The sequence below is a fragment of the Mustelus asterias genome, chromosome 28, assembly GCF_964213995.1.
Source record: "Mustelus asterias chromosome 28, sMusAst1.hap1.1, whole genome shotgun sequence".
NCBI lineage: Eukaryota > Metazoa > Chordata > Chondrichthyes > Carcharhiniformes > Triakidae > Mustelus > Mustelus asterias.
Window position 1 is genome coordinate 5,555,822 of NC_135828.1, and position 14,947 is coordinate 5,570,768.

Below are 14,947 nucleotides of genomic sequence, written 5' to 3' on the forward strand. Positions count from 1 at the left end.
CCGTGTACACCAACATTTTTATTTTCCACTTCATTATAATTTCCTGTTTCTCCGTGCTGAGTGAGATGCAATCTTCAGTTCCTGTGCTAACATCTTTGTATATTAAAACAAACCCCACAGCAGCAAATGCCAACAATAACACGAGATGTGAAATTTATAGTTCTGATAAATGTCACCTGACAATTCCATTAATGGAAACCGAATCTCCCCATTTCTGTAATACTGTCAAAAGAGCTTCCATTACTCTTGGCATTAACCAATCTCAAAATGTCAAGATTACTTGAGATTAAGAACCTCCTCAGCAGTTTGATGCATATTTTTACAAAACTCTGCAGAAAACTGCTGGGATCTCTTAAGCAATAATGACTCTCAAAGGCACTGTTGTAGAATCATAGAATCCTACAGTGCAGAAAGAGGCCATTCGGCCCATCGAGTCTGCACCAACCACAATCCCACCCAGGCCCTATCCACATATCCCTACATATTTACCCACTAACCCCTCTAACCTATGCATCCCGGGACACTAAGGGGCAATTTAGAATGGCCAATCAACCTAGCCCACACATCTTTGGACTGTGGGAGGAAACCGGAGCACCCAGAGGAAACCCACGCAGACACGGGGAGAATGTGCAAACTCCACACAGACAGCAACCCGAGCCGGGATTCGAACCCAGGTCCCTGGAGCTGTGAAGCAGCAGTGCTACCATGCCGCCCCATGAGTATATACAGCCCATGCAAATATTCCACCCATTTATTAACTTAATATTGAGAACTGTTCCATCCGTATCGAATTTGTCTGCCTCTTATCTGTCGAACGCCTTGAGTCCCACATTCCCTTTCACATAGCCGTGACAGAGGGAGGGAAAATATCATTGAGTCAAGAATACTTAAAGTGCATTTTGAAACGTCTTGCATTTAAATAGTGTCTTTCATGACCTTAGGATGACTCAAAGCACTTTTCAGCCAACGTAATGTTGAAGTGCGCTGTTGTAACTTAGGAACCATTTTGTGCACAGCAAGCTCCCGCAAGCAACGGTGAAACGAACTACCCAGGTAATTTTTGAGGGATAATTATTGTCCAAAGCAAGGCTGTGGGATTCTCACATGCATTTAAGAGGGAAGATGGGGCCTCAGTTTAACATCTCACCTGAAAGGTAGTGCAGCACTCCCTCAGTGCTGCGCTGGGAGTTTTTAAAATTCATGGGACATGGGCGTCACTGGCTGGGCCAGCATTTATTGCCCGTCCCTAGTTCCCCGAAGACAGTTGAGAGTCAACTGCATTGCTGTGGCTCTGGAGTCACGCGTAGGCCAGACCGGGTAAGGACAGCAGATTTCCTTCCCTAAGGGACATTCGTGAACCAGATGGGTTTTTCTGACAATGGTTTCATAGAATCATAGAATCCCTACAGTGCAAAAGGAGGCCATTCAGCCCATCGAGTCTGCACCAACCAGAGTCCTACCAGGCCCTATCCCCGTAACCCTACGTGTTTCCCTGCTAGACCCCCTGAAACTAAGAGACAATTTAGCATGGCCAATCCCGCACATCTTTGGACTGTGGGAGGAAAACCGGAGCTCCTGGAAGAAACCCACGCAGACACGAGGAGAACATGCAAACTGGTAACCCAAGCCAGGAATCGAACCCGGATCCCTGGCACTGTGAGGCAGCAGTGCTAACCATTGTGCCGTCATTTCATGATCATCAGTGGATTCTAGCTTGTTGAGTTCAAATTCCACCATCTGCTGTGGCGGGATTCGAACCCAGGTCTCCAGAACATTAGCTGAGTTTCTGGATGAATACTCTAGCGATAATACCACTGGGCCATCGCCTCCCCAGTGTCAGCCTGGGTCATGTGCTCGAGTACCTGAAGTAGGACTTGAACCCACAAGCACTTGGCTCCAAGAGCTGGAGTGCTGTCCACTTGCACTGTGCGCTGGAATGTTTACCAATGCGTGTTAACTTCTCTTTCCTTTCTTGTTCCAAACAGGTGTCAGCTTGTTGGTACCGCAGGGTGCAATTCCGCAGGGCAAGTTCTACGAAATGTACCTGATAATAAACAAGAGGGAAAATACATTGTAAGTACCACAATTCCCAACGTGAATCTATGCCACGCTTACATGGTGCCGATAAATGGCCCAGCTGCGATCTCAGTCTTCTGCCGCTTTCAGAGCTTGTGGGGCCTATTTCATTTAACCAGAGCTTCACAGTAATGTGCAGTTCAGAACTAGAAATAAAATACAGCAGTGAAAATGGTGGACAAGGGAACATTCATAATGAACTTTACCAATCCAAAGTTCAAAACCATTTAGCACAGCTCATAAAGTCATCTTTTCAAATTCAAACATTAATCTCCCTTCCGGTTAATTTATACCGGAAGTGCAGAGTGTGGAGAAATTATAATTCTCTGTCTTAGTGATGGGTATCAGGTAATTGCTATAAACGGGTCTGTCTTTACAGCACAATTGGATTGCAAACGTTAGTCATGTTTTAGAACTATTACAAAGTTTGTCAGGATGAATCACAGTATACTCAGTGAGCAATGGGAATCTGCATTCATAATTCTTTCGAAGAAATCTTGTCAGAGAGTCGCTGTCTCCAAGAACAGTTCAGATATTGAGAAAACCTAATTGTTTTACTATCGCGAGCAGTTGATGAAATGCTATGGTACCTGGGAGTAATGTTACTCAATGTGTGGAGTCTGCACCTTCTCCCCGTGTCTGCGTGGAATTCCTCCGGCTGAGTGTAGCGTCCTGGGGAGGGAAAAGTGACTTTGGACTGATGGTTTTGCATGCCATGGTGACACAGTGGGGAGGCACTGCTGCCTCACAGCGCCAGGGAGCCGGGTTCAATTCTGGCCTCGGGTGACTGTGCAGAGTTCTCCCCGTGTCTGCGTGGGTTTCCTCCGGGGGCTCCGGTTTCCTCACACAGTCCAAAGATGTGCAGTTTAGGTGGATTGGCCATGCTAAATTGCCCCTTAGTGTCCAAAGATATGCGGGTTAAGTGGATTGGCCATGCTAAATTGCCCCTTAGTGTCCAAAGATATGCAGGTTAGGTAGATTGGCCATGCTAAATTGCCCCTTAGTGTCCAAAGATATGCAGGTTAGGTGGATTGGCCATGCTAAATTGCCCCTTAATGTCCAAAGATATGCAGTTTAGGTGGATTGGCCATGCTAAATTGCCCCTTAGTGTCCAAAGATATGCAGTTCAGGTGGATTGGTCATGCTAAATTGCCCCTTAGTGTCCAAAGATATGCAGGTTAGGTGGATTGGCCATGCTAAATTGCCCCTTAGTGTCCAAAGATATGCAGGTTAGGTGGATTGGCCATGCTAAATTGCCCCTTAGTGTCCAAAGATATGCAGTTCAGGTGGATTGGTCATGCTAAATTGCCCCTTAGTGTCCAAAGATATGCAGGTTAGGTGGATTGGCCATGCTAAATTGCCCCTTAATGTCCAAAGATATGCAGTTTAGGTGGATTGGCCATGCTAAATTGCCCCTTAGTGTCCAAAGATATGCAGTTTAGGTGGATTGGCCATGCTAAATTGCCTCTTAGTGTCCAAAGATATGCAGTTTAGGTGGATTGGCCATGCTAAATTGCCCCTTAGTGTCCAAAGATATGCAGATTAGGTGGATTGGCCATGCTAAATTGCCCCTTAGTGTCCAAAGATATGCAGTTTAGGTGGATTGGCCATGCTAAATTGCCCCTTAGTGTCCAAAGATATGCAGTTTAGGTGGATTGGCCATGCTAAATTGCCCCTTAGTGTCCAAAGATATGCAGGTTAGGTGGATTGGCCATGGTAAATTGCCCCTTCGTGTGGCAAGATATGTAGGTTAGGGTAAATGCATGGGGTTACGGGGATAGGACAGGGGTCGGCTTAGGTAGGATGCTCTGTCGAAGAGTCAGTGTACACACTCCCCATGCCAACGCTGGATCCTCACATCCCTGTAAGAAAGCTAAAAACCAGCGTTAATAATTTTCCTTCCTTAAAAACATTACCATGATACATCAGGTGTTTGTTCAATCCTACTCGATGTGTGTCATCTCTATGACAGTTTCACCTGCCTGAGGTTCAAACGGTAGTTTATCTCGTCTTTCATAATGTATCTATTTTTTGAGTTCCAGTTGTCAGCTGCACATCTCAAGAGATTGAAAATATTCTGCCTTGGATGTTTCTGTTAAAATTAACGGAGAGAAAATAGTGAACAAGCGGTTCGTGACAACATAACTGTGTGACATTATTACTTTCGAAATTTCTGCTCACGATAATAATTGTCAATATTTCCCCTTCAATAGTCACTCCCCCATTCTAACCAAATAGTCAATTTACTTTGCAACTTACCTAATAATTAATCTATAAAAAGAAGTGAGAGAGAGATTAAATCTTTTGTCTAATTAACAACATCAACAACAATTTTTGTTCCACTGTTCAGTATAATGCAGATGTATAGGGGTGAATCCTGCACCTATCACGGATCCTTCCATGTCAGAAGCCCACATCAGCAGTCACTGGGTCAAAATCCTGGAATTCCCTCCCTAACGGCATTGTGGGTCAACCCACAGCGCATGAACTGCAGCGATTCAAGAAGGCAGCTCACCGCCACCTTCTCAAGGGGCAACTAGGGCTGGGCAATAAATGCTGGCCTAGCCAGCGACACCCATGTCCCACAAATGAATAAAAGAAAGATTGGGTGCAGGTCTCAGAGTACTATTTGGGACCCAGGTGAAATTCCAGGGGTGCTAACAATTAAAACTTACTCCACAAAAGTTCTGGGAGCCCGAAACGATCTTGTAACGGAAACAAAACAACTATCAGATTTCTTTAGTGACTTCCAACCTCTTGGCCTCACCTGCACCTCCGTGTACATCGTTTCTTGAATAAACCAGAATAATTTTCCTTAGCCTGTAGATTCTTCAGAGGGATAAGTTTTTTTGTTTCTTGCACTTAGGGACCCCTCCCTGTCTTCCTCAATGAGAACAAAAGGCACAGTATTCTTAGCCAGGAATGTTTTGCGAGGGTGGGAAGAGGAATAGCTGGATGCTCCGCAATTTTCATACCGGCTCTGATTGCACCTTTATTCAGCACTTGGCAGGAGTATGCACTAACAAGGGGGAATTGCTCGAACATGCCTCTGATAACTCTTAGACAAGCAGCGACCACCCAGTGAAATGCAAAAAGGAATTATTCCACTGCAAGTTCTAATGCCTTACTTGGCAGAAATAGGGCAGAGAATCTATTAACGCGCAGAATAATCCCCAAGGTATTTTTACCTGCTCATCATCAGAACACAGCATATTGTGGCAGGTTAAATCACAGCACACTGTCTGAGATTTAGATCAGTAATCTCTTCCTCCAGAAGTGGAAGGCCTGGTGGTTATGAAATGAGATCTCGTCGTAAAAAAAGATAATACAGCACCTTTCATGGCTTAAGGATTTCCCAAAGCAATTCTCACAGTCACTGAAGTAAGTCCCTTTGGATTTTAAAAAATTCATTCATGGGACATGGGCGTCGCTGGCTGGGCCAGCATTCATTGCCCATCCCTAGTTGCCTGAGGGCAGTTGAGAGTCAACCACATTGCTGGGGCTCTGGAGTCACATATAGGCCAGACCAGGTAAGGACGACAGATTTCCTTCCCTAAAGGACATTAGTGAACCCAGGTGGGTTTTTCCAACAATCGACAATGGTTTCATGGTCATCAGCAGATTCTTAATTCCAGATATTTTTTATTGTTTGTTTATTAGTGTGACAAGTAGGCTTACATTAACATTGCAATGAAGTTACTGTGAAAATCCCCCAATCGTCACACTCCGGCGCCTGTTCGGGTCACTGAGGAAGAATTTAGCCCGGCCAATGCACCTAACCTGCACGTCTTTCGGACTGTGAGAGGAAACCGGAGCACCCGGAGGGAATGTACGCAGACACGGGAAGAACGTGCAAACTCCGCACAGACAGTGACCCAAGCCGGGAATCAAACCCAGGTCCCCGGCGCTGTGAAGCAGCAGTGCTCAAATTCCACCATCTGCCGTGGCGGGATTCGAACCCGAGTCCCCAGAACATTAGCTGAGTGTTTGGATTAATAGTCTAGCGATAATACCACTAGGCCATCGCCTCTCCAAAATATTGTTACTGTTGTAATATAGGGAACATAGCAGCCTCTCTGCGCACAGCAAGATCCCACAATCAACAGTGTGATAATGAGCAGATTATCTGTTTTGTCGGGTCATGCTGATTGAAGAATAAGTTTTGGTCAGGACAATTGGGAGAGTTCTCCTGCTCTTTCTCACAATTATTCCATGCTCTGGGACCTGTTACATTCAAGAGTTGGTGGATGAGAGGCAAAGAGAGAGGCAAAGTGAAAGAGATAGATAAAGGCAAAGTATAAAAGATCGATTCAATGTGGCTTGAATAAATAATAGGCTTCATTGCCAAAAGAAAAAGAATATATACACAAGGTCAGACTAAATTACAACTCTTTACTCCTCTGAGAGGCAGCACCTCTGACAGTGTCGCATTCTGGTCACCCTATTATAGAAAGGATTTATTAAACTAGAAAGAGTGCAAAAACGGTTTACTAGGATGCTACCAGGACTTGATGGTTTGAGTTGTAAGGAGAGGCTGGATAGACTAGGACTTTTTTTCTCTGGAGTGTATGATGATTCTATAATTCTAAATATGTGATGACTGCTGACCTGATACCTTGGTCAGTTGAGGAGGTATCAATTAACCGCGATTTTCTCTTCATTCATTCTTGCGATATGGGTGTTTCTGGCAAGGCCAGCATTTATGATGTGTCCTCAATTACCTTGGGAGTGTGGTGGTGAGCCGCCTTCTTGAACCGCTGCAGTCCACCTGGTGTAGGTACACCCACTGTGCTGTTAGGGAGGGAGTTCCAGCATTTTGACACAACATGTTGTTCCAAGAATGCCAGTTTGTCGAAAGCAATTCTTGCCTTTTTTAGATTTATTCAGCTAGTTTGGACAGTCACTCTGAAAGTGTCTGTACAGGTACATTTCAAGCTAAAATATGATAACTTGATGACCAGTTGGAGGGAACGGCAATAAAATTCTGGGTCAGGGTGTGTAACTTGGAGGGCAACTTGCGTCTGGTTCCATGTGTCTGCTGCCCTTGTCCTTCTAGATGGCACAGTAAGAAGTTTCACAATACCAGGTTAAAGTCCAACAGGTTTATTTGGTAGCAAATACCATAAGCTTTCGGAGCACAGCTCCTTCGTCAGATGGAGTGGATATCTGTTCTCAAACAGGGCACAGACACAGAAATCAAATTACAGAATACTGATTAGAATGCAAATCTCTACAGCCAGCCAGGTCTTAAATGTACAGACAATGTGGGTGGAGGCTGTCTGTGCCCTGTTTGAGAATAGATATCCACTCCATCTGACGAAGGAGCTGTGCTCCGAAAGCTTATGGTATTTGCTACCAAATAAACCTGTTGGACTTTAACCTGGTGTTGTGAGACTTCTTACTGTGTTTACCCCAGTCCAACGCCGGCATCTCCACATCATGACTACCTTCTAGATGGCCACAGGTTTGGAAGGTTTTCACCATCAAACCCACTGATTCAGGATACATTAAAAGTCTCTCCGGGTGGCACGGTGGCACAGTGGTTAGCACTGCTGCCTCACAGCGCCAGGGACCCGGCTTCAATCCCCGCCCTCAATCCCCGGCCTCGGGTCACTGTCTGTGTGAAGTTTGCACCTTCTCTCCATGTCTGCGTGGGTTTCCTCCGGGTGCTCCAGTTTCCTCCCACACTCCAAAGATGTGTGGGTTAGGTTGATTGGCCGTGCTAAATTGCCCCTTAGTGTCAGGGGATTAACAGGGTAAATATGTGGGGTTACGGGAATGGGGCCTGAGTGGGATTGTGGTCGGTGCAGACTCAATGGGCCGAATGGCCTCCTTCTGCACTGTAGGGATTCTATGATTCTTTGGATAAGGTTTTTCATTTGCTAATGGAGGAGTGTAAACCGTAGCGTAAAGATTAACTAAATTTTCTTCACCAATCAGAAACTCTGTATCTTCCTCCCGTTGTCCTTGATAATAGGGTTTAGTGGAGATCTATCTGTCACATCCTGAGAAATGGAAGAAGCCTTGAAATGTTGAGTTTTCCCTCAAATACTTGTGACTGTGCTCCCTTCCCACATCACTCTGTCCATCCGAAGATTCTGTTCCGAGCACAGTGAAACAATGCAGCTTTTACAAGCACAAGCTTATTACTAGTGCCTAAATGTCACACACCTGTGCCAACAACTACAATTTGCATTTATATAGCACCTCACATATAGTGACACATTCCAAGGCATTTCAAAGGACCATTATCAGGCAAAATTTGACATTAGGCCCCGTAGAAAATATTGAGAAAGACTTGGCCACAGAAGTAGGTTTTAAGGAGCATCTTAAAAAAGAGAGAGGGAGAGAGGTAGAAAGAGATAGGCAAAGAAAGATGTAAAGGGAGAGGGGGAGGGAAAGAAAGAGAGATGGAGAGAGAGAGAGAAAGGTAAAGAAAGAGATGAGAGAGAGAGACAAAGTGAGAGAGAGAAAGAGGGAGAGGGAAAGAAAGAGATGAGAGAGAGAGAGACAAAGTGAGAGAGAGAGAGACAAAGTGAGAGAGAAAGAGGCAAAGAGAGAGATAGAGAGGCAAAGAGAGAGAGAGGCAAAGTGTAATAGATCATGGGTAACTCGATGTGGTTTGAATCAACAATCGTTTTTTTGCCAAATCAAGAATTATAAATATATGACATGGTCAGACTGAATTACAATGCGACTGTGCTACTCGACTCCTGAGCTCCTTCCGCGAGTCCCCCTTTGACCCATGGTCCGTGCCCTCCTGCCGATTGGACCAGCTGCCAGCCGGATCGCCCTCGGGAAACATCCACCTCCTCCCCCCCCCCCGCCCCCCTCGAAAGGGCTACGCTACTCCACAAAGAGCGATAGAGAGAGAGGCAAAGAAAGAGAGAGATGGAGAGGCAAAGCGGTTTGGGGAAGGAAGTCTAGTGCTCAAGTCCTCAGCAGGTGAAGACACAGGGGGCAGTGATCAAAGTGGGGAATCTCTCCCTGATTCTGGAACGTGCAGTAGAAGTTTCCAGAAAACGCATCAAGCCAGGATCCAGGGTTTTCAGCGGCCTAACCCCCCAAACCGTTTACACAACCGTTTATTCTTCATTATGCCGGGAGCGACTCGCTGCCTGATCTAACAGCTCAACACTTGGTAACGCAGTGGAACAAGGCAGCTCGATAAATCCTTCCTTCAACATGACTGGGACAAAGAAGATTTAAGCGTGTGTCTCTGAAAATCAACTGTAGCAGCAAGTGAAACATGGGTGCATGATTCTGCTTGTATTTAAATTGTTTGACTTGGTCCCTCCCCACTTTACCCTGTGGCATCGTGTGCAAAAGCAAGTCAGGCAAATTATCGGTCGATGAATCAGGTCTTCAACCTCATATTCATCAGATTTGGAAACAGGCCTAAATAACTGAACTGGAGTCGACTGATCTCACCTCGAACCATAGAATCGTTCAGCCTAGGGGATCTGTCGTACCGGCATCTGATCCCGTTCCTCACTCCATTCCCCACAACCCTGCAACCTAATCTTCATCAAGAACATGTCCAATTGCCTTTTCAAAGTTCCCAGAGGATCTGATTTCAGCATCCTGTCACATAGTGTGTTTTGGATCTTAATGATAATCAGTCTGGACGATACTCAGTCTGGACGATACTCAGTTTGGACGATACTCCGTATGAACGATACTCCGTCTGGATGATACTCCGTCTGGACGATACCCCATCTGTACGATACTCCATCTGGACGATACTCGGTCTGGACGATACTCCGTCTGGACGATACTCTGTCTGTACGATACTCCATCTGGACAATACTCTGTCTGGACGATACTCCGTCTGGACGATACTCCGTCAGATGATACTCGGTCAGGACGATACTCGGTCAAGACGATACTCGGTCTGGACGATACTCGGTCTGGACGATACTCCGTCTGGACGATACTCTGTCTGTACGATACTCCATCTGGACAATACTCTGTCTGGACGATACTCCGTCTGGACGATACTCGGTCTGGACGATACTCGGTCTGTATGATACTCAGTCTGTACAGTACTCCACCTGGACGATTCTCCGTCTGGACGATACTCAGTCTGTATGATACTCAATCTGTACAATACTGGGGTGAGATTTGCCTGTGTCACACTGAACTCGGGTATAAGAGAGCTGTGTTTGTAAATACAGCTACATTGACACCTTTCATTGTGAAGTTGTCAGCTAATTTTAGATGGTTTCTTTGGAAAATGACATTGCTGCCCCCTTGTGACAACTTCCATGTTTAAAGATATCTCCCTGTTTTGAGTTAATTGTAACTAACAATATCTGTACAATCCTCCGGTGTCCATTATTTTAACACCAGTCTCACCCGCGATGGAACACCAGGTTGGTGCCTGTTTTACAACAACAGAACACATTCAGCCCAACCAATCAATGGTGGAGTTTATACTCTACACGGGTTTCCTTCCCAATTCATCCACTCCTTTTGGTACACCTTCCGACTCACTCCTCTCTCGTGTATCTTTGTCTAGCTTCTCTTTGGAAAGCATCAAAGCTATTTTGCCTCAACCATTTCCTGTGATAGTGAGTTCCACCTTCTAACCACTCACTCTAGTTTGGATTTATTCATAGCTTGTCTTGTATTGCAGGCTCCTGGTTGTATTGCTATCAGGGTCTCCTTTTCTGAGGAAGGGTCGAGACAGTGCAGCGAAGGTTTACCAGGCTGATTCCGGGGATGGCGGGACTGATGTATGAGGAGAGATTGACTAGGTTAGGATTGTTTTCACTGGAGTTCAGACGAATGAGGGAGGATCTCATAGAGACTGATAAAATTCTAACAGGACTAGACAGGGTAGATGCAGGGAGGATATTCCCGATGGTGAGGGAATCAAGAACCAGGGGCCACAGTCTGAGGATTCGGGGTGGACCATTTAGGGTGGAGATGAGGAGACATTTCTTCACTCAAAGAGTGGTGAGCCTGTGGAATTCATTACCACAGGAAGTAGTTGATGCCAAAACATTGAATGTATTCAAGAGGCGGCTGGATATAGCACTTGGGGCGAACGGGATCAAAGGTTATGGGGAGAAAGCAGGATGAGGCTATTGAGTTGGACGATCAGCCATGATTGTGATGAATGGCGGAGCAGGCTCGAAGGGCCGAATGGCCTCCTCCTGCCCCTATCTTCTATGTTTCTTTTTAAAAATTATTTATTCGTCACAAGTAAGGCTTACATTAACATTGCAATGAAGTTACAGTGAAATTCCCCTAGTCGCCGCACTCCGGCGCCTGTTCGGGTCAATGCACCCTAACCAGCACATCTTTCAGACTGTGGGAGGAAACTGGAGCAGCCGGAGGAAACCCACGCAGACACGGGGAGAATGTGCAGACTCCGTGCAGATAGTGACCCAAGCCGGGAATTGAACCCGGTCCCTGGCGCAGTGCTAATCGCTGTGCCACCGTGCTGCCCTTATGTTATCAATCAATTTCTATGTCATCAACTGCAGTCATCTATCGGTGAACCTGTTTTAACTAACCTATCTCTAGGGCAGGGGAAGACTTTGGGGGGGCTTGTGACTGACTTGACGGACATTCTCTTCTGTTTCTTTTCCAAAGACCACCATCCGAAGGTTCGCAGACGGTCCTGAGTCCCATGGTAACCTGTGGCCCCACAGGCATGTTGTTGTGTAGGCCCGTGGTCCTCAGTATGCCTCACTGCGCAGAGGTCTGTGAATCGGACTGGACCATCAAATTCAAGACACAGACTCACCAAGCGGCCTGGGAGGTAAGGACACAAGAAGTAGCAAGCCCACTCACTGGGGAGCACAATCCTACGCCCTAATGATAACATCCTACATTTATTTGGGGCATCCCTGGCAAGGCTAACATTTGTTGTCCATCCCTCGGATTGTTGGGCCATTTTAGAGGGCACTTGAGAGTCAACCACATTGCTGTGGCCCTGGAGTCACATGTAGGCCAGACCAGGTAAGGACGGCAGATTTCCTTCCCTAAAGGACATTAGTGAACCAGATGGGTTGGTACAAGAATCAATGAGAGCTTCATGGTCACCATTCCTGCGGCTGATTTTCAATTTCACAAACTGAATTAGAAATCCGTGCTGGGATTTGAACCCGTGTCCCCACATCATTTGCCTAGATTACTAGTCCAGTGACATTACCACTGTGCCACCCTCTCCCATATATGGCTTGTGCCTTACAGATGGGTGGACGGGCTTTGAGGGGTCAAGAGATGAGTTAGTTGCCGCAGAATTCGCAGCCTTTACCCTGCCCTTCCATGGCTGTTCCTGTTCAATCCCGGGGGAGCAAGAAAGATCCTCAGTCTGAAACGCTTACCTCTGTTTCTCTCTCCGCGGACGCTGCTGAGTATCTCCAGCATTTTCTGTTTTTAGTTGTGGCGCAATGATCTATCTTCCTCATCATTAGTGTTGGAGCTTTCCTCACTCTCCAGCATTCTCACTTCTTAGCTCAGCAAGGTGTGGACTCAAACCCCTCCCCCCTTTAATCTCGGCTGGTGCTTGAGTGCAGATCGAGGCATCGCTGCTTGGTTGGGGATGTCAAAGCAAATGCCCTGTCGCCTCAGGCTGGCTGGTCGCTGGGGGCAGGGTTGGGAAGACAGGGTACATATACGAGAAAGACAAACGCTGACATTTTCCAGCCCTTCCTGCTGGTGGTATCTTCCAGTCCCGTTGCAGATTCAGTGCCAGTGAGCAACGCAAATGGCCATTGGAATAGCTAATGGTGAACTACCTCCAATGCCAGACAACCCGCCATGAGGGGATGGGGGGGCGGCGGGCGGGAATCTATTGTGAAGGAATTCTGGCCTCCTCAGTTTTCGTCTCTCTGGCCTTCTGTTGCCTTGGCCCCAAACTCTGGAATTTCCTCTCTCAGCCAGCTCTGCCTCTCCCCCTGCCTCCTTTAAGACGCTCCTTAAAATCTACCTCCTTGACCGAGCTTTTGGTCACCTTTGATTGATTTGATTTGAATTGATTTATTATTGTCACATGTATTAACATACAGTGAAAAGTATTGTTTCTTGCGCGCGATACAGACAAAGCATACCGTTCATAGAGAAGGAAAGGAGAGAGTGCAGAATGTAGTGTTACAGTCATAGCTAAGGTGTAGAGAAAGATCAACTTAATGTGGGGTCGGTCCATTAAAAAGTCTGACAGCAGCAGGGAAGAAGCTGTTCTTGAGTCAGTTGGTACGTGACCTCAGACTTTTGTATCTTTTTCCCGGCGGAAAAAGGTGGAAGAGAGAATGTCCGGGGTGGGGTCCTTAATTATGCTGGCTGCTTTGCCGCGGCAGCGGGAAGTGTAGACAGAGTCAATGGATGGGAGGCTGGTCTGCGTGATGGACTGGCCTACACCTATCCTAATGTGGCTAGGTATCAAACACTGTTTGATAACACTCCCACAAAGCACCTTGGGCACATTCTACTGTAGTAAAGGCGCTATATAAATACAAGATGTTGTTGTTGATGGTGCTTCTCTTGTTCTCTTTTCAGAAGATTTTTTCTTTGTCAGGGTCCTTTCACATGCTTCAAATTACTCTCTCTCCAGGAGGTGGTGACGTTGGAGGAGGAGAATCTAAACACTCCGTGCTACTGTCAGCTGGATCCCCAGTCCTGTCACGTGTTGCTGGATCAGTTGGGCACGTACGCCCTCGTTGGGGAGTCGGTCTCCAAATCAGCCATTAAAAGACTCCAGCTCGCCATATTTGCACCCACCTCATGTACATCACTGGAGTACAGCCTTAAAGTGTACTGTGTGGACGACACTCCAGATGCTTTGAAGGTACCTGTTACATTGTAAGCTTCTTCACGTCCATTCTCTCTGGTGTGTTTCTTTTCTTACAGCAACCTACTTTTATCGCATTGTTATTAAAGAGTCGTGCAGGAAGGATTCAAAACCTTACAGACTCAACATTGATTTCAGTTACTTCTGACCGTAACAGCCCCTGTGCCCTTTCATGCAGCAGGTACTGGGGATGTTTTCGCTGTTGCCATTTACACCTCCCATCTTTCGTTTCTTCTCCCAATCATCCCGTTTATCATTAAATCACTCCCGCTTCCTTTTCCTTTGGCAGTCCCTCGGGATCGCGGGTGATTTGCCCCCACTTGGGTGGGGGGTTCTGAGAAGGGTGATAGATCCAGTGTGTGATCTGTGCGGGCTCTGCTACGTGTGGGACTGGTGGCACTCGATGGGTTGGGTGGACCCTCTGCACGTTCGCCACAAAGTCTCTCAGCGTGTTTTGTTCCTCCCTGGATGCCACTGTCATTATAGTCAAGCCTGGGTCTCGCATAAGTCAATGTGGATCATAGAATCCCTACAGTGCAGAAGGAGGCCATTCGGCCCATCAAGCCTGCACCGACAACAATCCCACCCAGGCCCTATCCTCATAACCCCACACATTTACTCTAGCTGGTCTCCCTGACACTAAGGGCCAATTTAGCATGGCCAATCCACCTAACCCGCACATCTTTGGACTGTGGGAGGAAACTGGAACACCCAGAGGAAACCCACGCAGACACGGGGAGAATGTGCAAACTCCACACAGACAGTGACCCAACCTAGCAGCAGTGCTAACCACCGTGCCACCCGACGTTTGATGGATGTTTGACCTCTTCAAGGATTCTTTGAGTACATTCCAATGGATTTTCCGTTGTCCTTTTGGCTCTTTCCTCCTTGTCCCATCTGTTCTTTTAACAGGCTCCATACTTAATTAGAAATGGTTAAATCCCTCACTTTGCTTACTTGTAACAGCAGGTCATTGACCTGAAATGTTAGCTCAGTCTCGCAATGTCCTCATGTGCTGCCTGGCCGACATTTTATTTTTATTTCAGGTGGCACAGTGGTTAGCACTGC

General features: G+C 46.6%; 1 protein-coding gene across 2 annotated transcripts in view; it reads left to right on the forward strand.

The window, feature by feature from the left end:
- The window catches only part of unc5b (unc-5 netrin receptor B), a 275,167-nt gene that overhangs the window by 245,445 nt on the left and 14,775 nt on the right, over window positions 1-14,947 (forward strand). For both annotated transcript variants that reach the window (XM_078199370.1, XM_078199371.1), the window contains 3 exons: window positions 1,986-2,073; window positions 11,680-11,848; window positions 13,643-13,876. In XM_078199370.1, the coding sequence (XP_078055496.1) occupies window positions 1,986-2,073; window positions 11,680-11,848; window positions 13,643-13,876 (491 nt within the window). The remainder of the gene's footprint in view (window positions 1-1,985; window positions 2,074-11,679; window positions 11,849-13,642; window positions 13,877-14,947) is intronic.